The sequence below is a fragment of the Dendrobates tinctorius genome, unplaced genomic scaffold (genome assembly GCF_039654945.1).
Source record: "Dendrobates tinctorius isolate UK_male_01 unplaced genomic scaffold, ASM3965494v1 ptg000070l, whole genome shotgun sequence".
In the NCBI taxonomy this organism is placed as follows: Eukaryota; Metazoa; Chordata; class Amphibia; order Anura; family Dendrobatidae; genus Dendrobates; species Dendrobates tinctorius.
In genome coordinates, this window is record NW_027361738.1 from 96,738,399 (window position 1) to 96,764,963 (window position 26,565).

Here is a 26,565-nt window from a genome sequence, read left to right on the forward strand (position 1 = left end):
CATGAAAAGCGCGTTTTATCCCTTTAAGAGTCAATACTGGAAAAAAAAAACAAAGGGGGTAAATACTTTTTCATGGCCCTGTACACATGTATATAGTGTTTTTTTTTTCTTTACCACCTCATCTCACCTGCTCACGAAATTGGTCAAAGGTCATGATTGGGCCGAAAAAGAAGAAAGGAAGGTAGAAGTTATACTTGAGGAGTTGGATGGGGGTGTAAAATCCCTCCTTCTTGTCGCAGGTCTCCAGGGCGAAGCTCATGCAGCGCAGGATGGAGAAGCCGCTGCCCCCCAAAAAGAGGATTTCTTGCAGAGTGAAGGTCCCGGAAACAAAGCCGTTCTGTAGAAAATAGAAATGTACAATTGGTCACAGACCGGAGACAGTCAGCAATGTTATAGCTGCAGGTCTGACAATAAAAGGGCAATCACCATTACAATTACCTGCTAACACCACTTGGGGGCAGCTCGTATTCAGGTCTATGTCTGCATACAGCCATATGCGCAGCGTCCCCTAGTGGTAGCAGCAGGGAGCAGGACAAGAAATTGGATGTTGCAAATAACTTACTGAACTTACTTTTGATACATTTAAAAAGTGTTTAAACTTTTTTGTTATTTCTGCAGTTATATGTCAGTTAGAGTTTTCCAAAACCAAGAAAATCAAAATTCTGTTCTGAAAAAAAAATTCTCAAATTATTTTATAATGTGTGTAGCTCCATGATACAGAGCCCCAAATCCTCTGCTTAGATGTGGAGGTAAATGATAAAAATAATGATATAAGAGAAGAGGGGAAAATACTCAAGTGGGTCATGCTGTTTTTTGATCCCACAAAAAAGGGATACATACAGTAGTGGCCAAAAGTATTGACACCCCTGCAATTCTGTCAGATAATACTCAGTTTCTTCCTGAAAATGATTGCAACCACAAATTCTTTGGTATTATTATCTTCATTTAATTTGTCTTAAATGAAAAAAACACAAAAAGAATTGTCCTAAAGCCAAATTGGATATAATTCCACACCAAACATAAAAAAGAGGGTGGACAAAAGTATTGGCACTGTTCGAAAAATCATGTGATGCTTCTCTAATTTGTGTAACTAACAGCACCTGTAACTTACCTGTGGCACCTAACAGGTGTTGGCAATAACTTAATCACACTTGCAGCCAGTTGACATGGATTAAAGTTGACTCAACCTCTGTCCTGTGTCCTTGTGTGTACCACATTGAGCATGGAGAAAAGAAAGAAGACCAAAGAACTGTCTGAGGACTTGAGAAACCTGAATGTTCCTGTGTCTACCGTGCGCAGTGTCATCAAGATGTTTAAAGCCCATGGCACTGTGGCTAACCTCCCTAGATGTGGACGGAAAAGAAAAATTGACAAGAGATTTCAACGCAAGATTGTGCGGATGTAGGATAAAGAACCTCGACTAACATCCAAACAAGTTCAAGCTGCCCTGCAGTCCGAGGGTACAACAGTGTCAACACGTACTATCCGTCGGCGTCTGAATGAAAAGGGACTGTATGGTAGGAGACCCAGGAAGACCCCACTTCTTACCCCGAGACATAAAAAAGCCAGGCTGGAGTTTGCCAAAACTTACCTGAAAAAGCCTAAAACATTTTGGAAGAATGTTCTCTGGTCAGATGAGACAAAAGTCGAGCTTTTTGGGCAAAGGCATCAACATAGAGTTTAAAGGAGAAAAAAAGAGGCATTCAAAGAAAAGAACACGGTCCCTACAGTCAAACATGGCGGATGTTCCCTGATGTTTTGGGGTTGCTTTGCTGCCTCTGGCACTGAACTGCTTGACCGTGTGCATGGCATTATGAAGTCTGAAGACTACCAACAAATTTTGCAGCATAATGTAGGGCCCAGTGTGAGAAAGCTGGGTCTCCCTCAGAGGTCATGGGTCTTCCAGCAGGACAATGACCCAAAACACACTTCAAAAAGCACTAGAAAATGGTTTGAGAGAAAGCACTGGAGATTTCTAAGGTGGCCAGCAATGAGTCCAGACCTGAACCCCATAGAACACCTGTGGAGAGATCTAAAAATGGCAGTTTGGAGAAGGCACCCTTCTAATATCAGGGACCTGGAGCAGTTTGCCAAAGAAGAATGGTCTAAAATTCCAGCAGAGCATTGTAAGAAACTCATTGATGGTTACCGGAAGCGATTGGTCGCAGTTATTTTGGCTAAAGGTTGTGCAACCAAGTATTAGGCTGAGGGTGCCAATACTTTTGTCTGGCCCATTTTTGGAGTTTTGTGTGAAATGATCAATGTTTTGCTTTTTGCTTCATTCTCTTTTGTGTTTTTTCATTTAAGACAAATTAAATGAAGATAATAATACCAAAGAATTTGTGATTGCAATCATTTTCAGGAAGAAACTGAGTATTATCTGACAGAATTGCAGGGGTGTTAATACTTTTGGCCACAACTGTATGAATTAGCAAACAAATAAGACCAAGGGCCATTGAGGTTACAGGATATATGCCAAGCAAATAAGAATAAAAAAAAAATACAGAAGACATGGCATAGAATGCTCAAATATACCCAAGTGTGCAAACACTATACAGAGGATACAGCACTATAGTAAAAAGACACCACATGATGGAAAAAATATACACAACACCAAACAGTCAATAGGCAGGTAGGATGATTATGTGGTTGTCTAGGAGAGACAAGTTTGGCGCCCACCCCGACGCGCGTTTCAGCAAAGACCTTCGTCAGGGGTTGGTGTCATACTGGAGCCAGAGCTATTACAAAGGTAAGCCAACAGGAGGAGACTGAGGTAAAGAAGACTTTTCTGTGGCCAGGAGCAACCAGGAAGTCAGTCGGCTCCCATGCCGTGTGGTCAGGTGACAACAGGACGCGTGGTGCACGTGACTCGATGTACTCAAACACATTGAGATACAGAAGACGACCTGACAGCCAGGACACAGGCGGCGCATGCGTGCAGGGCCAGTCAAGGTAAGAAGGAAAGTGGAAACGATGCTGACTATCATTTGTAATCCAAGTATAATGTAAAGATAAGAAGAGGCGAGTACAGGAAAAGCTGAAATGATGGTGAACCTAATCGAAAAATAGAATAAAAAGGAGGTGAAACTATGATATAGTGCAAAATAAATAAAAGTGATGAAAGGAGAATTGTGGATACACTACAAGAAAAAAATCAATTATGTATATGAGGGTTAGACATCACAAACCATGAATGGGAAGGGTAGATTAGGAAATAAAATAAATCTTCCCATATAATGGAGAGGGCTACAAAAATACTGGAAGTAAACAGGTTATAAAATGACATCTTAATTTGGAAGAGCATTGTAATAAAGATCGATAATTAATACATCTCAGCATAAAGTGTCATAGAATAGACGGTAAAGAGACGATGATATGACAGCAGAGGGTAATAATGGGAAATGCAAAACAAAAGCATAAAAGACGTAAACATTGTGGTGTAGTAACCACTGTGTCCGCTAGGGGGCGCTGTGTGGAGGTTTCAAGAGAAAGGATGAGTGGCAGAATCCTGAAGGATGGTTATGTATCTCAAAGGGGGTGGCTTTGAGATGGAGACTTAGTTATGTGTATTGATCAGCAATGATATTGCTGAGGTGTTATTTCAAGGTATAAGGGAGAAGTCTCCAGGTAACTCGGGAGTTGGGCGGGCTCCCCCTAGTGGTAATACAACTGCATCGCTCACATGTATACAGCTCCCTCTAGTGGTAATACATCTGCAGCGCTCACATGTATACAGCTCCCTCTAGTGGTAATACAACTGCAGCGCTCACATGTATACAGCTCTCCCTAGTGGTAATACATCTGCAGCGCTCACATGTATACAGCTCCCCCTAGTGGTAATACAACTGCAGCGCTCACATGTATACAGCTCCCCCTAGTGGTAATACAACTGCAGCGCTCACATGTATACAGCTCCCCCTAGTGGTAATACAACTGCAGCACTCACATGTATACAGCTCCCCCTAGTGGTAATACAACTGCAGCGCTCACATGTATACAGCTCCCCCTAGTGGTAATACAACTGCAGCGCTCACATGTATACAGCTCCCCCTAGTGCTAATACAACTGCAGCACTCACATGTATACAGCTCCCTCTAGTGGTAATACAACTGAAGCACTCACATGTATACAGCTCCCCCTAGTGGTAATACAACTGTAGCGCTCACATGTATACAGCTCCCCCTAGTGCTAACACAACTGCAGCGCTCACACGTATACAGCTCCCTCTAGTGGTAATACAACTACAGCACTGACATGTATACAGCTCCCCCTAGTGGTAATACAACTGCAGCGCTCACATGTATACAGCTCCCCCTAGTGGTAATACAACTGCAGCGCTCACATGTATACAGCTCCCTCTAGTGGTAATACAACTGCAGCACTCACATGTATACAGCTCCCCCTAGTGCTAATACAACTGCAGCACTCACATGTATACAGCTCCCTCTAGTGGTAATACAACTAAAGCACTCACATGTATACAGCTCCCCCTAGTGGTAATACAACTGCAGCACTCACATGTATACAGCTCCCTCTAGTGGTAATACAACTGAAGCACTCACATGTATACAGCTCCCCCTAGTGGTAATACAACTGTAGCGCTCACATGTATACAGCTCCCCCTAGTGCTAATACAACTGCAGCGCTCACACGTATACAGCTCCCTCTAGTGGTAATACATCTGCAGTGCTCACATGTATACAGCTCCCCCTAGTGGTAATACAACTGCAGCGCTCACATGAATACAGCTCCCTCTAGTGGTAATACATCTGCAGCGCTCACATGTATACAGCTCCCCCTAGTGGTAATACAACTGCAGCGCTCACATGAATACAGCTCCCTCTAGTGGTAATACATCTGCAGCGCTCACATGTATACAGCTCCCTCTAGTGGTAATACAACTGCAGCGCTCACATGAATACAGCTCCCTCTAGTGGTAATACATCTGCAGCGCTCACATGTATACAGCTCCCCCTAGTGGTAATACAACTGAAGCACTCACATGTATACAGCTTCCCCTAGTGGTAATACAACTGCAGCGCTCACATGTATACAGCTCCCTCTAGTGGTAATACATCTGCAGCGCTCACATGTATACAGCTCCCTCTAGTGGTAATACATCTGCAGCGCTCACATGTATACAGCTCCCTCTAGTGGTAATACATCTGCAGCGCTCACATGTATACAGCTCCCTCTAGTGGTAATACAACTGCAGCGCTCACATGTATACAGCTCCCTCTAGTGGTAATACAACTGAAGCACTCACATGTATACAGCTCCCTCTAGTGGTAATACAACTGCAGCCCTCACATGTATACAGCTCCCCCTAGTGGTAATACAACTGCAGCGCTCACATGTATACAGCTCCCCCTAGTGGTGGCTGCAGGGAGTCAGTATATGACTTTGCCTCTGCAGAGATAAGACCCTCACCTTTATGTTCTGCACATCCCAACAATGTTATGACCCCTTTGAACCTGCAGTTCTCCATCTGCCTCAGCAGTGGAACCCCTGATCCTGGCTGATGGGGTATGCTGGGATTTGTAGTTCCCAGCCGGCTTATGTGATTCAGTCATGGCAGCTCCGATGGCTCAGAAAACATACTTGCCAAGAGATGAAAGGTTCCAGTTTGAAGGATGCGAGACTGCAAAGACCGGCGATGAAGCAGAGCCACCTCTGTTTCACCAGCGACACGGTGTAGAGGAGGAGGCAGTGCGACAGGATCAGCATCAGGTAGTTAGTGCCCATGATGGTCAGGACGGTCAGCATCCCATAGAGCATGTAGACCCAGGACCGGTGCTGTGAGGAGGCAGAAAAGACAGAGTGAAAAGCTGAAACAGCAGCACAGAGGATTTCAGGAGAGGAGTGATATAAGAGGTGCAGGGTCATCACTCCCAACCCCATTCATTGATTAATATAATCTACATTCATCTGTATCTACTTGCCTGCAATGTATGGGTGTCCTGACCAAAATGATGGGGGAGCTGGTAAGTTTCCAATAACAGTATTGGGTAGTTGCCACTAGGGGGAGCTTGCTGCATAAGTCTCTATATGTTCCCCCTGTATGCAGTGAGCTCCCCCTAGTGGCAGCCTGTAACCATGAGGCTGTGAGAAGGGGATATGGAGCTCAGTATCCGCTATATATCGGAGGCTCTTGTGCAGGTATTCTGAGGCTGCGCTCGTACTTGTGGTCCGGGGTATATATGGGCTCATTATTCTAGGAGGACCCCATTATGGAGATGCTTCACACTGACTGTGGGGGACTACGTCACATGAAGAAACCCACCTGAGGGATTAGGAGAGAGAAGACCTTGGCGAAAATGACGTGTCCGGCAAGTGCAAAAATGATGTAATTTCTGAAAGTCATGAACCACATGACCCACTCAAAGTCCGCGACGTCCTGCAACAATCACAAGATGTCAAACCGCGGCTCGCACGGAAATAAAGGGATTCATCTGCCATTATCTTCCTAGTTTCGGAGATTTCTAGAGAAATGTATTATTCAGGAGCTGGGGAAAGCTGGGTGACCGGAGCAATGGCCGCCATTAGAATTATGGGGTTACTTGCATAAAGGACTTGTAGTAGCTTAAAAGGCCACGAGGTGGCGCTGTTATTATTGCTGCCAGCCTCAGTCATTGCTTTCTCTCACCATTTTTCTCCCAAAGTAATACCAGCCAGATTTGACGTTCTCTTTGAATGATTTCCGATTCATATTATCTGAAAGAGAAGAAAAAGACATAAATAACAATCAGCCTCCTATATAATAATCTCCCCCGCTATAGTCATAACGCGTTAGTAAAAAACACGCCATACCTCGAGAGGCTTCAAAGATGCCATTCATAGAGTAAAGGAGAGCGCAGGTCAGGACCAGAGCGTAGAAGCCGAGCTCATAGTGCGGTAATGCCGTCTTAATGCCCATAGTGGCGGCAAATCAACTCTACAAAGGGAAGAATACTGCCAGTCAGCTAAGAATATATACCGTATACGCGATACCAAGAGATGGGAAGGGTCTCCGACCTATTCAATTTCAATATATTCTGCAGAAATGGCAGTATCATACCAGTTATATTCTTGTACATAGGGGCAGTATTATAGTAGTTATATTCTTGTACATAGGAGCAGTATTATAGTAGTTATATTCTTGTACATAGGGGCAGTATTATAGTAGTTATATTCTTGTACATAGGAGCAGTATTATAGTAGTTATATTCTTGTACGTAGGAGCAGTATTATAGTAGTTATATATTTGTACATAGTGGGCAGTATTATAGTAGTTATATTCTTGTACATAGGGGCAGTATTATAGTAGTTATATTCTTGTCCATAGGGGCGGTATTATAGTAGTTACATTCTTGTACGTAGGAGCAGTATTATAGTAGTTATATTCTTGTGCGTAGGAGCAGTATTATAGTAGTTATATATTTGTACATAGTGGGCAGTATTATAGTAGTTATATTCTTGTACATAGGAGCAGTATTATAGTAGTTATATTCTGGTACATAGGAGCAGTATTATAGTAGTTATATTCTTGTACGTAGGAGCAGTATTATAGTAGTTATATTCTGGTACATAGGAGCAGTATTATAGTAGTTATATTCTTGTACGTAGGAGCAGTATTATAGTAGTTATATATTTGTACATAGTGGGCAGTATTATAGTAGTTATATTCTTGTCCATAGGGGCGGTATTATAGTAGTTATATTCTTGTACATAGGGGCAGTATTATAGTAGTTATATTCTTGCACATAGGAGCAGTATTATAGTAGTTATATTCTTGTAAATAGGGACAGTACTATAGTAGTTATATTCTTGTACATAGGGGCAGTATTATAGTAGTTATATTCCTGTACATAGGAGCAGTATTATAGTAGTTATATTCTTGTACATAGGAGCAGTATTATAGTAGTTATATTCTTGTAAATAGGGACAGTACTATAGTAGTTATATTCTTGTACATAGGGGCAGTATTATAGTAGTTATATTCTTGTACATAGGAGCAGTATTATAGTAGTTATATTCTTGTACATAGTGGGCAGTATTATAGTAGTTATTGTCCATAGGGGCAGTATTATAGTAGTTATATTCTTGTACATAGGAGCAGTATTATAGTAGTTATATTCTTGTACATAGGAGCAGTATTATAGTAGTCATATTCCTGTACATAGGGGCAGTATTATAGTAGATATATTCTTGTACATAGGGAGCAGTATTATAGTAGTTATATTCTTGTATATAGGAGCAGTATTATAGTAGTTATATTCTTGTACATAGGGGCAGTATTATAGTAGTTATATTCTTGTACATAGGGGCAGTATTATAGTAGTTATATTCTTGTATATAGGGGCAGTATTATAGTAGCTATATTCTTGTACATAGGAGCAGTATTATAGTAGTTATATTCTTGTACATAGGAGCAGTATTATAGTATTATTATTATTATTATTATTATTATTATTTATTGTTATAGCGCCATTTATTCCATGGCGCTTTACATGTGAGGGGGGTATACATAAAAACAAGTACAATAATCTTAAACAATACAAGTCATAACTGGTACAGGAGGAGAGAGGACCCTGCCCGCGAGGGCTCACAATCTTCAAGGGATGGGTGATAATACAGTAGGCGAGGGTAGAGCTGGTCGTGCAGCGGTTTGGTCGATCGGTGGTTACTGCAGGTTATAGGCTTGTCGGAAGAGGTGGGTCTTCAGGCTCTTTTTGAAGGTTTCGATGGTAGGTGAGAGTCTGATATGTTGTGGTAGAGAGTTCCAGAGTAGGGGTGATGCGCGAGAGAAATCTTGTATGCGATTGTGGGAAGAGGAGATAAGAGGGGAGTAGAGAAGGAGATCTTGTGAGGATCGGAGGTTGCGTGCAGGAAAGTACCGGGAGACGAGGTCACAGATGTATGGAGGAGACAAGTTGTGGATGGCTTTGTATGTCATGGTTAGGGTTTTGTAATGGAGTCTCTGGGCAATTGGGAGCCAGTGAAGGGATTGACAGAGGGGAGAAGCTGGGGAATAGCGGGGGGACAGGTGGATTAGTCGGGCAGCAGAGTTTAGAATAGATTGGAGGGGTGCGAGAGTGTTTGAGGGGAGGCCGCAGAGCAGGAGGTTGCAGTAGTCAAGGCGAGAGATGATGAGGGCATGGACTAGGGTTTTTGCAGATTCTTGGGTGAGGAATGAACGGATTCGTGAAATATTTTTGAGTTGAAGTCGGCAGGAAGTGGAAAGGGTTTGAATATGTGGTTTGAAGGAGAGATCAGCATCAAGGATTACTCCGAGGCAGCGAGCTTGTGGGACTGGGGAGAGTGGGCAGTCATTTACTGTAATTGATAGGTTCGTAGGGGGGGTCACGTGAGATGGGGGAAAGATGATGAATTCTGTTTTGTCCATGTTGAGTTTCAGATATCTAGTGGAGAAGAAGGATGAAATAGTGGACAGACATTGAGGGATTCTGGTTAGTAGGGAGGTGATATCTGGTCCAGAGATGTAGATCTGTGTGTCATCAGCATAAAGATGATACTGAAAGCCATGAGATTCTATGAGCTGTCCCAGGCCAAAGGTGTAAATAGAGAACAGCAGGGGCCCTAGGACTGAACCTTGTGGGACTCCGACAGATAGGGGGCGAGGTGAGGAGGTGGTGTGTGAGTGGGAGACGCTGAATGTCCGGTCTGTTAGGTATGATGAGATCCAGGAGAGGGCCAAGTCTGTGATGCCGAGGGATGAGAGGGTCTGTAATAATAGGGAATGGTCCACTGTGTCAAAGGCAGCCGACAGGTCCAGGAGGAGGAGGACAGAGTAGTGTCGCTTGCTCTTGGCAGTTAAGAGGTCATTGGTGACCTTAGTAAGGGCAGTTTCAGTGGAGTGTAGTAGTTATATTCTTGTACATAGGGGCAGTATTATAGTAGTTATATTCTTGTACATAGGGGCAGTATTATAGTAGTTATATTCTTGTATATAGGGGCAGTATTATAGTAGTTATATTCTTGTACATAGGAGCAGTATTATAGTAGTTATATTCTTGTACATAGGGGCAGTATTATAGTAGTTATATTCTTGTACATAGGAGCAGTATTATAGTAGTTATATTCTTGTACATAGGGGCAGTATTATAGTAGTTATATTCTTGTACATAGGGGCAGTATTATAGTAGTTATATTCTTGTATATAGGGGCAGTATTATAGTAGTTATATTCTTGTACATAGGAGCAGTATTATAGTAGTTATATTCTTGTACATAGGGGCAGTATTATAGTAGTTATATTCTTGGACATAGGAGCAGTATTATAGTAGTTATATTCTTGTACATAGGGGCAGTATTATAGTAGTTATATTCTTGTACATAGGAGCAGTATTATAGTAGTTATATTCTTGTACATAGGGGCAGTATTATAGTAGTTATATTCTTGTACATAGGGGCAGTATTATAGTAGTTATATTCTTGTATATAGGGGCAGTATTATAGTAGTTATATTCTTGTACATAGGAGCAGTATTATAGTAGTTATATTCTTGTACATAGGGGCAGTATTATAGTAGTTATATTCTTGTACATAGGAGCAGTATTATAGTAGTTATATTCTTGTACATAGAGGCAGTATTATAGTAGTTATATTCTTGTACATAGGAGCAGTATTATAGTAGTTATATTCTTGTACATAGGAGCAGTATTATAGTAGTTATATTCTTGTACATAGGGGCAGTATTATAGTAGTTATATTCTTGTACATAGGAGCAGTATTATAGTAGTTATATTCTTGTATATAGGGGCAGTATTATAGTAGTTATATTCTTGTACATAGGAGCAGTATTATAGTAGTTATATTCTTGTACATAGGGGCAGTATTATAGTAGTTATATTCTTGTACATAGGAGCAGTATTATAGTAGTTATATTCTTGTACATAGGGGCAGTATTATAGTAGTTATATTCTTGGACATAAAGGCAGTACTGTTGTAGATACACGTGAACATGTAGGACAATATTATGTCAATTATATCCTTGTTGACAATTAGATGATGGGATATACATTGTATACAGTAAAGTCCCTTTTATAAAGTTTGATATTGGAGGGATGACTGTATCTGGGAATTCTCGTTTCCTGATTATCGTGTAGTGTAAACAGATCATTATGTGGCAGCCGTCCTCATGTGTAATTGTGCCGTTCCCCGGGGTCTCGGCAGGGTCCCAGTACATGTGTTTGGAAATGTTTTTAGTATTTATTACATGAGTGGATCATGGAGACAGGGTTGGAATTCTTGACTTAATAACTAGGCGCTCTCAGGCCAGTGATATGCGGTGATTCCTTAGGGCAGAGCGATGGTGCAGGGCAGTGTATGTTTATCAGGGTTTATGGCTTGCAGTATTCCAGAAATTATTTTATTCTTGCGTGCGTTAATGAAAATTCATTAATTAATAGTGTGTTTTTCAGGAACACCCATTCCTAACCAATCCTACTTGCTCTCAGATTTATTTTTCCAAAAGTATCAGCTCATCTCTTTGCAACACCAATCAATTACATACAGTTGCTTGAAAAAGTGTTCACCCCCTTCCTGATCTCCTATTCTTTCCCATGTTTGTCACTTAAATATTTCAGATCACCAAACAAATGTAAATTTTAGACAAAGATAACACAAGTAATCCACAAAATGCAGTTTATAAATGAAGGCCTTTATTATTAAAGAAAAAAGAAATCCAAACCTACAGGACCCTGTGTGAAGAAGTGATTGCCCCCTCCCCTTAAAACATAAATGAACTGTGGTTTATCTTTGGTTTGGGAAGCTGAGTTCACATTCCCTAGCAGTGATAATGGCCACATCTATTCTCAAACAAGAAAACACTTAAATAGGACCTGCCTGACAAAATGAAGTAGGGTCTGAGTATTAATATCTACCCCTCTACTCGTACCACAAGCCCCCAATTACTGACACAAGCCCCCAATTGGTTAAAGGAATCGACTGAATCATCCGTGCAGTTCATTAATCTCCTTCTCATTGAGGGAAAATACGCAAAAGATTCAACTAAAACAATTAAACAAGCATATTGAGAAACTTTGAAGTTGAAATCAGATCCTGACTTTAATAGACTTGAAAGTTTATCACAAACATCAGAGGAGAAATTTCAGTCACTAATTAAGGAAAGGAAACATACACAGTTCACCAGGTATCTGACAAAGAAAATCAGGCATACAGGGGGTGGTGTTATGCAATTCCGAATTATTGCATTACTTATGAAGTGTTACCATCAAACAGATATTCATCAATAATCTTCTGGTGATTCTTGAGGCTGCCAGAAGGAAATCGCTCATTTCTGAGAATGAGTACAGGGACCCACTTCCCCCATGTTCTGTGCTCTGCCCAAGACACATAAGGGCCTAGAACCCCTGATGGGCCGCCCAATAGTGTCGGGCGTAGGTTGTATTGCACAGAACGTTGGGGTGTGCATTGTCAGGGTACTGCGACTCTTTATGACTGTCCTCCCTTCTCATGTGCAGGATACATTACATCTCCTCACTCAGTTGGAGGACGTCACTGTGGACTGTCACGTTATTCTGGCCTCCATAGACGTAGAGGTATTGTACAGTAGCATCCCGCATGAGATGGACCTGGCAGTGACTAGGCACTATCTAAACACCAGAGCAATACAACGTGTGGAACACAATAATTTCCACCTGGTCATCTTGTCCTTTACCCTCACGCATAACTATTTTCTGTTTGACAGGAAGTACTTCCACCAGCTTAAGGGCACTGCGATGGGGTGCCCTTACGCTCCCACTTTCGCAAACCTGCTCCATAGACTTTGGGAATCAGGAGAGATGATGGCATCTGTATATCAGCCTCTGAGCCATATACATTGATGACATATTTATGCCTTGGTCTGGCTCAAAGACTGAATTTCTTTCTTTTGTTGACCTCCTAAACGTTAACATCATTGGTTTAAGGTTTACCCGTGAAAGTAATAACAGTGAGATTGTGTTCCTGGACCTCAACATATGAAAGGAGGAAGATGGCCACTTAAGCACACGGATGTACCATAAGCCAACTGCCACTAATAGCTTACTAAAGTGGACCAGGGGGATAATAACATCAGAGTCATTGAAACCTGTGACAGTCAGGCTGGCAGAGTATATAGTGTGCTTAAGAAACACTATAATGTCTTGCTAGCTGACCCGAATCTTAACGGACTTATCCCACCAACACCCAAGGTTACCTACCGTAAAGCGAGATCTATAGGGGACTGATTAACACAGAGCTTATATTCTAGACCGCAGAAAACAGGCTCGTGGTTGGACAGGAAAATATGTGGCTCTTACAGATGTGGTAATTGCGGCACTTGTAAGTCGATGAACCCATGTAAGACCTTTACCAGTTCAGCATCTGGAAAAACTTTTTCCATATGAGACTTTGGAAATTGTAAATCATCAGGTGTGGTATACAAAGCCACATGTACCTGCCCACTTGACTTTATAGGAAAGACCACAAGAGAGATAAGGAGACAGGTGGGTGAAAATATGGGGAATATCCAAAATAAACAGGATACTGTGATAGCAAGACACAGAAACTATTGACATGATGGTCGTCTTAATGACATTTCATGCTGTATGGCTTAATAGATTAGACCATAGTTTAGAGGAGGGATTTGGATGAGAGGATCCTCCAGGAGGAATCTAAATGGATCTTTAAGACCCCCCTTGGGGCTCAATGAACAAATTCTATATACATTTTCTGTGATATTTCGCCTCTATAGGCTCAGGGATAGGAAACAAAGGGTGGTTGTTAATGGAGCACACTCGGACTGTGTCACGGTTAGCAGTGGGGTACCACAGGGGTCAGTTTTGGGTCCGCTTCTTTTTAACATATTTATTAATGACCTTGTAGGGGGCATAGAGAGTAGAATTTCAATATTTGCAGATGACACTAAACTCTGCAGGGTAATTAATACAGAGGAGGACAATTTTATATTACAGGAGGATTTATGTAAACTAGAAGCTTGGGCTGATAAATGGCAAATGAGCTTTAATGGGGATAAATGTAAGGTCATGCACTTGGGTAGAACAAACAAGTTGTATAATTATGTGCTTAATTGTAAAACACTGGGCAAAACAGTCACTGAAAAAGACCTGGGTGTATGGGTGGACGACAAACTCACATTTAGTGGCCAGAGTCAGGCAGCTGCTGCAAAGGCAAATAAAATAATGGGATGCATTAAAAGAGACATAGATGCTCATGAGGAGAACATAATTTTACCTCTATACAAGTCACTAGTGCGACCACACTTAGAATACTGTGTACAGTTCTGGTCTCCGGTGTATAAGAAAGACATAGCTGAACTGGAGCGGGTGCAGAGAAGAGCGACCAAGGTTATTAGGGAACTGGGGGGTCTGCAATACCAAGACAGGTTATTACACTTGGGGTTATTTAGTTTGGAGAATCGAAGGCTTAGGGGTGATCTTATTACAATGTATAAATATATGCGGGGACAATACCAAGACCTTTCTAATGATCTTTTTACTCTTAGACCTGTGACGGGGACAAGGGGGCATCCTCTACGTCTGGAGGAAAGAAGGTTTAAGCATACTCACAGACGCGGATTCTTTACTGTAAGAGCAGTGAGACTATGGAACTCTCTGCCATATGATGTTGTAATGAGTGATTCACTACTAAAATGTAAGAAGGGACTGGATGCCTTTCTTTAAAAGTATAATATTACAGGGTATATACACTAGTCTCCTTAATATTGTGTTGATCCAGGGAGCTAGTCTGATTGCCGTATGAGGAGTCAGGAAGGAATTTTTTTCCCCAATGTGAAGCTTACTGTTGCCACATGGGAGTTTTTTTGCCTTCCTCTAGATCAACATGTTAGGGCAAGTTAGGATAGGATATGGGGTGAACTAGATGGACTTATAATCTCCCTTCAACCTTAATAACTATGTTACTATTGTGCCCTTTACCTGGTAGCTACTGTATATATGTTGTAAATGGCCCATCTAATATATAAAGCTCAAAGTGTGTATGTATGTATGTGTGTGTGTCCGGGATTGACATCCGCACCGTCGCAGCTACAGCCACAAAATTTGGCACAGTCACACGTCTGGACCCCGAGAGCATCCTAAGCTATGTTGTGAGGCGAAATTTTAACCCCGCGCGTTCCAATTCGCCAAACAATTTTGCCCCTATCTACATACTGGGGGAAATAGTGTGTGCACTTCAAGCCCCGCCCCTCATTATGATGTCATAATGCCCCTATTTGCATACTGGGGAAACAGTGTGTGCGTATCAAGCCCCGCCCCTCATTATGATGTCACAATGGTTGCCATGGCGACGCTGATGTCATCATAGGTTGCAAGCCCCGCCGCCACTCATTATGATGTCATAATGGTTGACTATGGGATGGAGGATGTATGATGGGTATATGGGCACTGGACTATGGGATGGAGGATATGTATGATGGGTATATGGGCACGGGCCTATGGGATGGAGGATGTGTGATGGGTATATGGGCACTGGACTATGGGATGGAGGATATGTATGATGGGTATATGGGCACGGGCCTATGGGATGGAGGATATGTATGATGGGTATATGGACATGGGACTATGGGATGGAGGATGCATGATGGGTATATGGGCACGGGACTATGGGATGGAGGATGTGTGATGGGTATATGGGCACGGGCCTATGGGATGGAGGATGTGTGATGGGTATATGGGCACTGGACTATGGGATGGAGGATATGTATGATGGGTATATGGGCACGGGCCTATGGGATGGAGGATATGTATGATGGGTATATGGACATGGGACTATGGGATGGAGGATGCATGATGGGTATATGGGCACGGGACTATGGGATGGAGGATATGTATGATGGGTATATGGACATGGGACTATGGGATGGAGGATGCATGATGGGTATATGGGCACGGGCCTATGGGATGGAGGATATGTATGATGGGTATATGGACATGGGACTATGGGATGGAGGATGCATGATGGGTATATGGGCACGGGCCTATGGGATGGAGGATATGTATGATGGGTATATGGACATGGGACTATGGGATGGAGGATGCATGATGGGTATATGGGCACGGGACTATGGGATGGAGGATATGTATGATGGGTATATGGACATGGGACTATGGGATGGAGGATGCATGATGGGTATATGGGCACGGGCCTATGGGATGGAGGATATGTATGATGGGTATATGGACATGGGACTATGGGATGGAGGATGCATGATGGGTATATGGGCACGGGCCTATGGGATGGAGGATATGTATGATGGGTATATGGACATGGGACTATGGGATGGAGGATGCATGATGGGTATATGGGCACGGGACTATGGGATCGTGGATATGTATGATGGGTATATGGGCACGGGACTATGGGATGGCGGATATGTATGAAGGGTATATAGGCACGGGACTATGGGATGGAGGATATGTATGATGGGTATATGGGCACGGGAATATGGGATGGCGGATATGTATGATGGGTATATGGGCACGGGACTATGGGATGGAGGATATGTATGATGGGTATATGGGCACGGGCCTATGGGATGGAGGATGTGTGATGGGTATATGGGCACTGGACTATGGGATGGAGGATATGTATGATGGGTATATGGGCACGGGCCTATGGGATGGAGGATATGTATGATGGGTATATGGACATGGGACTATGGGATGGAGGATGCATGATGGGTATATGGGCACGGGACTATGGGATGGAGGATATGTATGATGGGTATATGGACATGGGACTATGGGATGGAGGATGCATGATGGGTATATGGGCACGGGCCTATGGGATGGAGGATATGTATGATGGGTATATGGACATGGGACTATGGGATGGAGGATGCATGATGGGTATATGGACATGGGACTATGGGATGGAGGATGTGTGATGGGTATATGGGCACTGGACTATGGGATGGAGGATATGTATGATGGGTATATGGGCACGGGCCTATGGGATGGAGGATATGCATGATGGGTATATGGGCACGGGACTATGGGATGGAGGATATGTATGATGGGTATATGGGCACGGGCCTATGGGATGGAGGATGTGTGATGGGTATATGGGCACTGGACTATGGGATGGAGGATATGTATGATGGGTATATGGGCACGGGCCTATGGGATGGAGGATATGTATGATGGGTATATGGACATGGGACTATGGGATGGAGGATGCATGATGGGTATATGGGCACGGGACTATGGGATGGAGGATATGTATGATGGGTATATGGACATGGGACTATGGGATGGAGGATGCATGATGGGTATATGGGCACGGGCCTATGGGATGGAGGATATGTATGATGGGTATATGGACATGGGACTATGGGATGGAGGATGCATGATGGGTATATGGGCACGGGCCTATGGGATGGAGGATATGTATGATGGGTATATGGACATGGGACTATGGGATGGAGGATGCATGATGGGTATATGGGCACGGGACTATGGGATCGTGGATATGTATGATGGGTATATGGGCACGGGACTATGGGATGGCGGATATGTATGAAGGGTATATAGGCACGGGACTATGGGATGGAGGATATGTATGATGGGTATATGGGCACGGGAATATGGGATGGCGGATATGTATGATGGGTATATGGGCACGGGACTATGGGATGGAGGATATGTATGATGGGTATATGGACATGGGACTATGGGATGGAGGATGCATGATGGGTATATGGGCACTCGACTATGGGATCGTGGATATGTATGATGGGTATATGGGCACAGGACTATGGGATGGCGGATATGTATGAAGGGTATATAGGCTCGGGACTATGGGATGGCGGATATGTATGATGGGTATATGGGCACGGGAATATGGGATGGCGGATATGTATGATGGGTATATGGGCACGGGCCTATGGGATGGAGGATATGTATGATGGGTATATGGGCACGGGACTATGGGATGGAGGATATGTATGATGGGTGTATGGGCATGGGACTATGAGATGAAGGATGTATGATGGGTATATGGGCACGGGAGTATGGGATGGAGGATGTGTGATGGGTATATGGGCACTCGACTATGGGATGGCGGATATGTATGATGGGTATATGGGCACGGGACTATGGGATGGAGGATATGTATGATGGGTATATGGGCACGGGACTATGGGATGGAGGATATGTATGATGGGTGTATGGGCATGGGACTATGAGATGAAGGATGTATGATGGGTATATGGGCACGGGAGTATGGGATGGAGGATGTGTGATGGGTATATGGGCACTCGACTATGGGATGGAGGATATGTATGATGGGTATATGGGCACGGGCCTATGGGATCGTGGATATGTATGATGGGTATATGGGTACGGGACTATGGGATGGAGGATATGTATGATGGGTATATGGGCACGGGCCTATGGGATCGTGGATATGTATGATGGGTATATGGGCACGGGCCTATGGGATCGTGGATATGTATGATGGGTATATGGGCACGGGCCTATGGGATCGTGGATATGTATGATGGGTATATGGGCACGAGACTATGGGATGGAGGATAATTATAATTTGCTATAACTAACCACAGTTAGTTACTATGCCCGGGCAGCGCCGGGCTCTTCAGCTAGTATTTTATGAAGCTGGGATGCATCACTGTCTGCGATATCTCTATTAAGAGTTGTTACCTTTATCTAAATTACTTACACTAACTAGGAGACATTATTATGGAACCCTTATTCTCTGTCTCCAAAAGTCCTCTCTTATAATCCTTGAATGTTAGCATTGGAAGGGATCTCCTGGGTCATCGTGTCCAACCCCATGCTCAATGTAGGATTCAATAAACATCTCAGACATGTCTGTCCTCTGTGTGAAGACTTCCATTGAATAAGAACTCACCACCTCTCGTGGCCGCCTGTTCCACTCATTGATCACCCTAACTGCCAAAAAGTTTTTTCTAATATCTAATCTGTATCTTCTCTCTTTTAGTTTCATCCAATTGCTTCTTCTTCTTCTTCTTCTTCTTCTTCTTCTTCTTCTTCTTCTTCTTCTTCTTCTTCTTCTTCTTCTTCTTCTTCATTTACAGTATATAGCGCCATTAATTCCATGGTGCTGTACATGAGAGGGGGGTTACATACAAAGTTATAGATATCGTTAACAGTAAACAAACTTACAATGACAGACTGGTACAGAGGGGAGAGGGCCCTGTCCTTGCGGACTTACATTCTTCGGGATAGTGGGGAAGAGGCAGAAGGTCGGGGGTGCAGCAGCTCAGGCGATGGTGAGGCGGCAGCTCAGGCGGTGGTGAGGCGGCAGAATGGTTATTGCAGGCTGTAGGCTTTCCTGAAAAGATGGGTTTTCAGGTTCCATCTGAAGGATCCGAGGGTGGTGGATAATCTGACGTGTTGAGGCATGGAATTCTAGGGGATATTCGGGAGAAATCTTGGAAGCGGTTGTGTGAGGAATGAATAAGTGTGGAGGAGAGTAGGAGGTCTTGGGAGGATCGAAGAGTACGTGATGGAAGATATTGGGAGATTAGTTCAGAGATATAGGGAGGGGACAGGTTGTGGATGACTTTGTAGGTCAGTGTTAGTAGTCTGAACTGGATTCGTTGGGGAATTGGGAGCCAGTGGAGGGATTTGCAGAGGGGAGAGACAGGGGAGTAGCGAGTAGAGAGATGGATTAGTCGGGCAGTAGAGTTGAGGACAGACTGGAGTGGTGCAAGAGAGTTAGTAGGGAGGCCACAGAGGAGAGTGTTGCAGTAGTCAAGGCGGGAGATGATGAGGGCGTGTACAAGAGTTTTAGTAGATTGAGGGCTGAGGAAGGGATGGATTCTGGAAATATTTTTGAGTTGGAGGCGACAGGAGGTGGCAAGAGTTTGGACGGGTGATTTCAAGTGCAGAGTCAAGAGTTACTCCGAGGCAGCAGATTTCAGGTGTGGGAGAGAGCATGATGCTATTTACCATAATAGATAGATCGGGTAGGGAAGATACGTGAGATGGAGGAAAGATAATGAGTTCAGTTTTGTCTACATTGAGTTTTGCAGGTGTGTGCACAGCGTGCTCCGCTTAGTGTGCAGCAGCACCGCAACGTACCGAGGTCGGCTTCGCACGAGCACGCCACTGAGACCAGCAGCGGAAGAAGAGCCATGGGCTCTGTTAAGTTCAGTGCCGCGCGCGGGCATAGGAACGGGAGCCTTGTGCAGGACTGGTCGTTGTGGCTTTCTTTGCCAGACAGCACTCCGCAGACTTCCTGCGACAATAGACTGTACGCAGCTCCCATGACTTTGGCTGCACAAGTTTATGGACTAGGGGCTCAATGGGTAAAACAGGAAACCGCCCGTTGCCGCCAGAAGATATACCGTGAGCTGTGTAATCTCCTCTGAGGACACTGCACCGGCCGTTGCTGGGACTACAACCCTCACCGGATCATCTGCGGCCAAGGAAGCCACGAACACGATAAGTTTATTGAGTGGACTGTTACCACATGGTTGTTGTTTATTGCCCTATCATTTGATATTTAACTGTTCATCTCCCTGTGAGGAGTATCTTTACTGTTCAATTAAATGGTTAACCCTTGCTTTGCCTTTCTTGCATCACTGCATCCCGCAACCTGCTTACACCTCTTCTGAACAACTGTTGGCCTCCTGATCATGCATGTAAGGAGAAACGCGTCGAGGCAGAGGCATAGAAGCAGTGTCTATTGACATACATCATAATAATAAGTCATCTTTGCCCTATTATACATCATCTTGTGTCCTGCTGTTCTTACCCCTCCTTTAGTATTGTTGACTGTCTAGTCTAGATTACCAACATATTATCTGTTATTAGAGGGCATATAGGGCAAGTAAGGGCGAGCCGCCGTGGAGCGGGGGCGCCAAACATTGTCTCTAGGGTGCCAACCTTCGCTGGTAGGCAGGGATGATTTAGCGGACATCTTAGGGCTTCCTAAGCCATATGTGGTAGTACCTGGGACCTCCTCCATAGAACTAATCTAGTCCACTTGTCCTTCCTGATATTGTGGCTTATTGACTAATAATATATATATGGCGTTCTATTGGATTTTCTGACTGAATAGATGTGAATTATTCATAATTGTAATCTATTAGTCTTTATTTTAGATTTTGTTTGTGTTACCTAACACTGTTGTGCAGCAAGAGTTTTTCGTTTTAGGTGATTTTTTTTAATTATACTATAATAAAACTGAATTTTAAGGGTTATATGTACGCACATATGCAAAGTGAAGTAGGTCAAAAGAACCTCAAAAGCTAGACATAATGCTGCGCTCCGAAGAAATTCTGCAACAAATAAGAAACAAAGTAACTGAGATCTATCAGTCTGCAAAAGGTTATAAATTCATTTGTAAAGCTTTGGACTCTAGCGAACCACAATGAGTGCCGTTATGCACAAATGGTGAAATCATAGAATAGTGGTGAACCTTCCCAGGAGTGGCTGACCGACTAAAATTACCCCAAGAGCGCACAAAAGACCCCCAACAACATCCAAATAACTTGGTGATCCCCAAGTCTTTTGGGAGAATACTCTGTGGACTGACGAGACAAAAGTTGAACTTTTTGGAAGGTGTATGTAACATTACATCTGGCGTAGAAGTAAGACAGCATTTCAGAAAAAGAACATCATACCAACAGTAAAATATGGTGGTGGTAATGTGAGGGTCTGGGGATATTTTGCTGCTTCAGGACCTTGAAGACTTTGTGTGGTAAATGGAACCATGAATTCTGCTGTCTACCAAACAATCCTGAAGGAAAATGTCCCGCCATCTGTTCGAGACCTCAAGCTGAAGTGCACTTGGGTTATGCAGAGGGTCAATGACCCAAAACACATCAGCAAGTCCACCTCTGAATGGCTTACGAAAAACAAAATTAAGATTTGGACCGTCCTAGTCAAAGTCCTGACCTTAATCCGATTGAGATGCTGTGGCCTGACCCTAAAAAGGCGGTTCATGCTCGGAAACTTCCAATGTGGCAGAATTACAACAATTCTGCAAATATGAGCGGCCAAAATTCCTCCAGAGCGTTGTAAAAGACTCATTGCCTGTTATTGCAAACTCTTGATTGCAGTTGTTGGGGCTAAGGGCGGTCCGACCAATTATTAGGTTTAGGGGGCAATCACTTTTTCACACAGGGCACTGTGGGTTTGGATTTCTTTTTCCCTTAACAATAAAGACCTCAATTTATAAACTGCATTGTGTGATTACTTGTGTTATCTTTGTCTAATATTTACTTTTGTTCGGTGATCTGAAACATTTAAGTGTGACAAACATGCAAAAGAATAGGAAATCAGGGAGGGGGCAAACACTTTTTCATACAACTGTATCTGTTAGATTTCCACTGAAATGAATAAAAGACTATGAATTTGATTTTACTTACATGATGGGATTTCAGTAGAGGGGCTTTGTGCACTCAATGTCCCCCAAAATATGGAAAGAAATGGAAAAATAGACTTTCCCTTTAAGCCTACCACAGCAGCTGATATAGCTCCCCTGATGGTGGATGGGTGGTATGACACCCATCATGTACAGACTGCAGTGTGAAGATGTGCTGCAGGGGATCTGCTATGATGTGTGCAGTTGGTGCTGGGTTACTTCTGGCACTTTGTAATGTCAGCAATGCTGGTGGCAGCTAATTCTGTGGTGTTCTCCTTCTCTTTCCATTAATAGCGCAGTCGCTGAAGCTGTCGCTGCAATGCATGGGGTCTGCAGCAAAATCCACCAACCCACCACACTGATACATTGTACCAGCAGCTGAATATTCCGCTACAATGTAACATCCACCAGCAAAACTACAGCTCCCAGTCCCAATCTGGGGGAACAGGGGAGTCTTTTACTTTTCCTTTTTATTTATTGTGAAATGTTACAATGTATCAGTGATAAAGTGTCTCTGTGCTGCTCTAATCTATTCAGAGCTATTATAAGACAATGGGACCTAATACTCCACAAAGCGGTGTAATATCAGAGCTCTAGAGAAATATCTGCAGTGCACAAATCAGTATTCTGCTCCAGTGTGCAGGGCTCTGGGTGGTATAAAGAGGGGCATAGATAGAAGCCCACAGCCCCCATGTGACAGGCTGTGCAATGCTAATCAAGCCTGGGCACAAGGCTCCATTATTGAGGTCCCCCCCTCTCTATCACTGACCTTGAGGTGCAGAATGTGGGAGCCCAGGATGGATGAAGGCAGAAGATCAGAGTCCAGCAGGGAGAGAGCAGGGAAGAGACAGCAGAGAGGGACCCATGTGTCCAGGGTCTGCACCGACTCAGGGGCTCACAAGTAAGTTTAGATGGATCTGGGAGGCTGGAATGAGCTGAGCAGGAATGGGATGTACAGGGGCCGCCTGTCACACACAATGACTGGAGAGAGGGGCACAGGTGCACACAGGAGCAGATGCATCAGTCTGGGGTCCGGGCTGAGGGGTTGTTACAATGTGTCAGTGCAGGTAAATGTATCAGTCTGGGGTCCGGGTGAGGGGTTGTTACAATGTATCAGTGCAGGTAACATGTATCAGTCTGGGGTCCGGGCTGAGGGGTTGTTACAGTGTATCAGTGCAGGTAACATGGATGTCAGGGGTCTGGGCTGGTGGGTTGTTACAATGTATCAGTACAGGTAACATGTATCAGTCTGGGGTCCGGGCTCAGGGGTTGTTGCAATGTATCAGTGCAGGTAACATGTATCAGTCTGGGGTCTGGGCTGAGGGGTTGTTACAATGTGTCAGTGCAGGTAACATGTATCAGTCTGGGGTCCGGCCTGAGGGGTTGTTACAATGTGTCAGTGCAGGTAACATGTATCAGTCTGGGGTCCGGGCTGGAGGGTTGTTACAATGTGTCAGTGCAGGTAACATGTATCAGTCTGGGGTCCGGGCTGAGGGGTTGTTACAATGTGTCAGTGCAGGTAACATGTATCAGTCTGGGGTCCGGGCTGAGGGGTTGTTACAATGTGTCAGTGCAGGTAACATGTATCAGTCTGGGGTCCGGGCTGAGGGGTTGTTACAATGTATTAGTGCAGGTAACATGTATCAGTCTGGGGTCCGGGCTGAGGGGTTGTTACAATGTATCAGTGCAGGTAACATGTATCAGTCTGGGGTCCGGGTGAGGTGTTGTTACAATGTATCAGTGAAGGTAACATGTATCAGTCTGGGGTCCAGGTGAGGTGTTGTTACAATGTATCAGTGCAGGTAACATGTATCAGTCTGGGGTCCGGGCTGAGGGGTTGTTACAATGTACCAGTGCAGGTAACTTGTATCAGTCTGGGGCCTGGGCTGAGGGGTTGTTACAATGTATCAGTGCAGGTAACATGTATCAGTCTGGGGTCCGGGCTGAGGGGTTGTTACAATGTACCAGTGCAGGTAACTTGTATCAGTCTGGGGTCCGGGCTGAGGGGTTGTTACAGTGTATCAGTGCAGGTAACATGGATGTCAGGGGTCTGGGCTGGTGGGTTGTTACAATGTATCAGTACAGGTAACATGTATCAGTCTGGGGTCCGGGCTCAGGGGTTGTTGCAATGTATCAGTGCAGGTAACATGTATCAGTCTGGGGTCCGGGCTGAGGGGTTGTTACAATGTGTCAGTGCAGGTAACATGTATCAGTCTGGGGTCCGGGCTGAGGGGTTGTTCCAGTGTATCAGTGCAGGTAACATGTATCAGTCTGGGGTCCGGGCTGAGGGGTTGTTACAATGTGTCAGTGCAGGTAACATGTATCAGCCTGGGGTCCGGGCTGAGGGGTTGTTACAATGTGTCAGTGCAGGTAACATGTATCAGTCTGGGGTCCGGGCTGAGGGGTTGTTACAATGTATTAGTGCAGGTAACATGTATCAGTCTGGGGTCCGGGTGAGGTGTTGTTACAATGTATCAGTGCAGGTAACATGTATCAGTCTGGGGTCCGGGTGAGGTGTTGTTACAATGTATCAGTGCAGGTAACATGTATCAGTCTGGGGTCCGGGCTGAGGGGTTGTTACAATGTACCAGTGCAGGTAACTTGTATCAGTCTGGGGCCTGGGCTGAGGGGTTGTTACAATGTATCAGTGCAGGTAACATGTATCAGTCTGGGGTCTGGGCTGAGGGGTTGTTACAATGTACCAGTGCAGGTAACTTGTATCAGTCTGGGGTCTGGGCTGAGGGGTTGTTACAATGTATCAGTGCAGGTAACATGTATCAGTCTGGGGTCCGGGCTGGTGGGTTGTTACAATGTATCAGTGCAGGTAACATGTATCAGTCTGGGGTCCGGACTGAGGAGTTGTTACAATGTGTCAGTGCAGGTAACATGTATTAGTCTGGGGTCCGGGCTGGTGGGTTGTTACAATGTATCAGTGCAGGTAACATGTATCAGTCTGGGGTCCGGGCTGAGGGGTTGTTACAATGTATCAGTGCAGGTAACATGTATCAGTCTGGGGTCTGGGCTGAGGGGTTGTTACAGTGTATCAGTGCAGGTAACATGGATGTCAGGGGTCTGGGCTGGTGGGTTGTTACAATGTATCAGTACAGGTAACATGTATCAGTCTGGGGTCCGGGCTCAGGGGTTGTTGCAATGTATCAGTGCAGGTAACATGTATCAGTCTGGGGTCCGGGCTGAGGGGTTGTTACAATGTGTCAGTGCAGGTAACATGTATCAGTCTGGGGTCCGGGCTGAGGGGTTGTTGCAGTGTATCAGTGCAGGTAACATGTATCAGTCTGGGGTCCGGGCTGAGGGGTTGTTACAATGTATCAGTGCAGGTAACATGTATCAGTCTGGGGTCCGGGCTGAGGGGTTGTTCCAGTGTATCAGTGCAGGTAACATGTATCAGTCTGGGGTCCGGGCTGAGGGGTTGTTACAATGTGTCAGTGCAGGTAACATGTATCAGTCTGCGGTCCGGGCTGAGGGGTTGTTACAATGTGTCAGTGCAGGTAACATGTATCAGTCTGCGGTCCGGGCTGAGGGGTTGTTACAATGTATCAGTGCAGGTAACATGTATCAGTCTGGGGTCCGGGCTAAGGGGTTGTTACAATGTACCAGTGCAGGTAACTTGTATCAGTCTGGGGCCTGGGCTGAGGGGTTGTTACAATGTATCAGTGCAGGTAACATGTATCAGTCTGGGGTCTGGGCTGAGGGGTTGTTACAATGTACCAGTGCAGGTAACTTGTATCAGTCTGGGGTCTGGGCTGAGGGATTGTTACAATGTATCAGTGCAGGTAACATGTATCAGTCTGGGGTCCGGGCTGGTGGGTTGTTACAATGTATCAGTGCAGGTAACATGTATCAGTCTGGGGTCCGGACTGAGGAGTTGTTACAATGTGTCAGTGCAGGTAACATGTATCAGTCTGGGGTCCGGGCTGGTGGGTTGTTACAATGTATCAGTGCAGGTAACATGTATCAGTCTGGGGTCCGGGCTGAGGGGTTGTTACAATGTATCAGTGCAGGTAACATGTATCAGTCTGGGGTCCGGGCTGAGGGGTTGTTACAGTGTATCAGTGCAGGTAACATGGATGTCAGGGGTCTGGGCTGGTGGGTTGTTACAATGTATCAGTACAGGTAACATGTATCAGTCTGGGGTCCGGGCTCAGGGGTTGTTGCAATGTATCAG

The 26,565-nt window shown here is 44.5% G+C and overlaps 1 protein-coding gene and 1 long non-coding RNA gene across 2 annotated transcripts in view; one reads left to right on the forward strand and one right to left on the reverse strand.

Annotated features, from left to right (window-relative positions):
• Positions 1 to 23,288, reverse strand: part of HHATL (hedgehog acyltransferase like) — a 62,893-nt gene extending 39,605 nt beyond the window's left edge. Inside the window, exons 1-6 of the mRNA XM_073582186.1 lie at positions 23,152 to 23,288; positions 6,811 to 6,934; positions 6,647 to 6,714; positions 6,284 to 6,397; positions 5,602 to 5,796; positions 128 to 337 (exon numbers count right to left, since the gene is read on the reverse strand). Of these exons, the coding sequence (XP_073438287.1) occupies positions 128 to 337; positions 5,602 to 5,796; positions 6,284 to 6,397; positions 6,647 to 6,714; positions 6,811 to 6,916 (693 nt within the window). The 5' untranslated portion in view covers positions 6,917 to 6,934; positions 23,152 to 23,288. The remainder of the gene's footprint in view (positions 1 to 127; positions 338 to 5,601; positions 5,797 to 6,283; positions 6,398 to 6,646; positions 6,715 to 6,810; positions 6,935 to 23,151) is intronic.
• Positions 23,152 to 26,565, forward strand: part of LOC141095835 (uncharacterized) — a 39,389-nt gene continuing 35,975 nt past the window's right edge. The window contains exon 1 of the long non-coding RNA XR_012233481.1: positions 23,152 to 23,283. This is a non-coding gene — a long non-coding RNA (uncharacterized lncRNA). The remainder of the gene's footprint in view (positions 23,284 to 26,565) is intronic.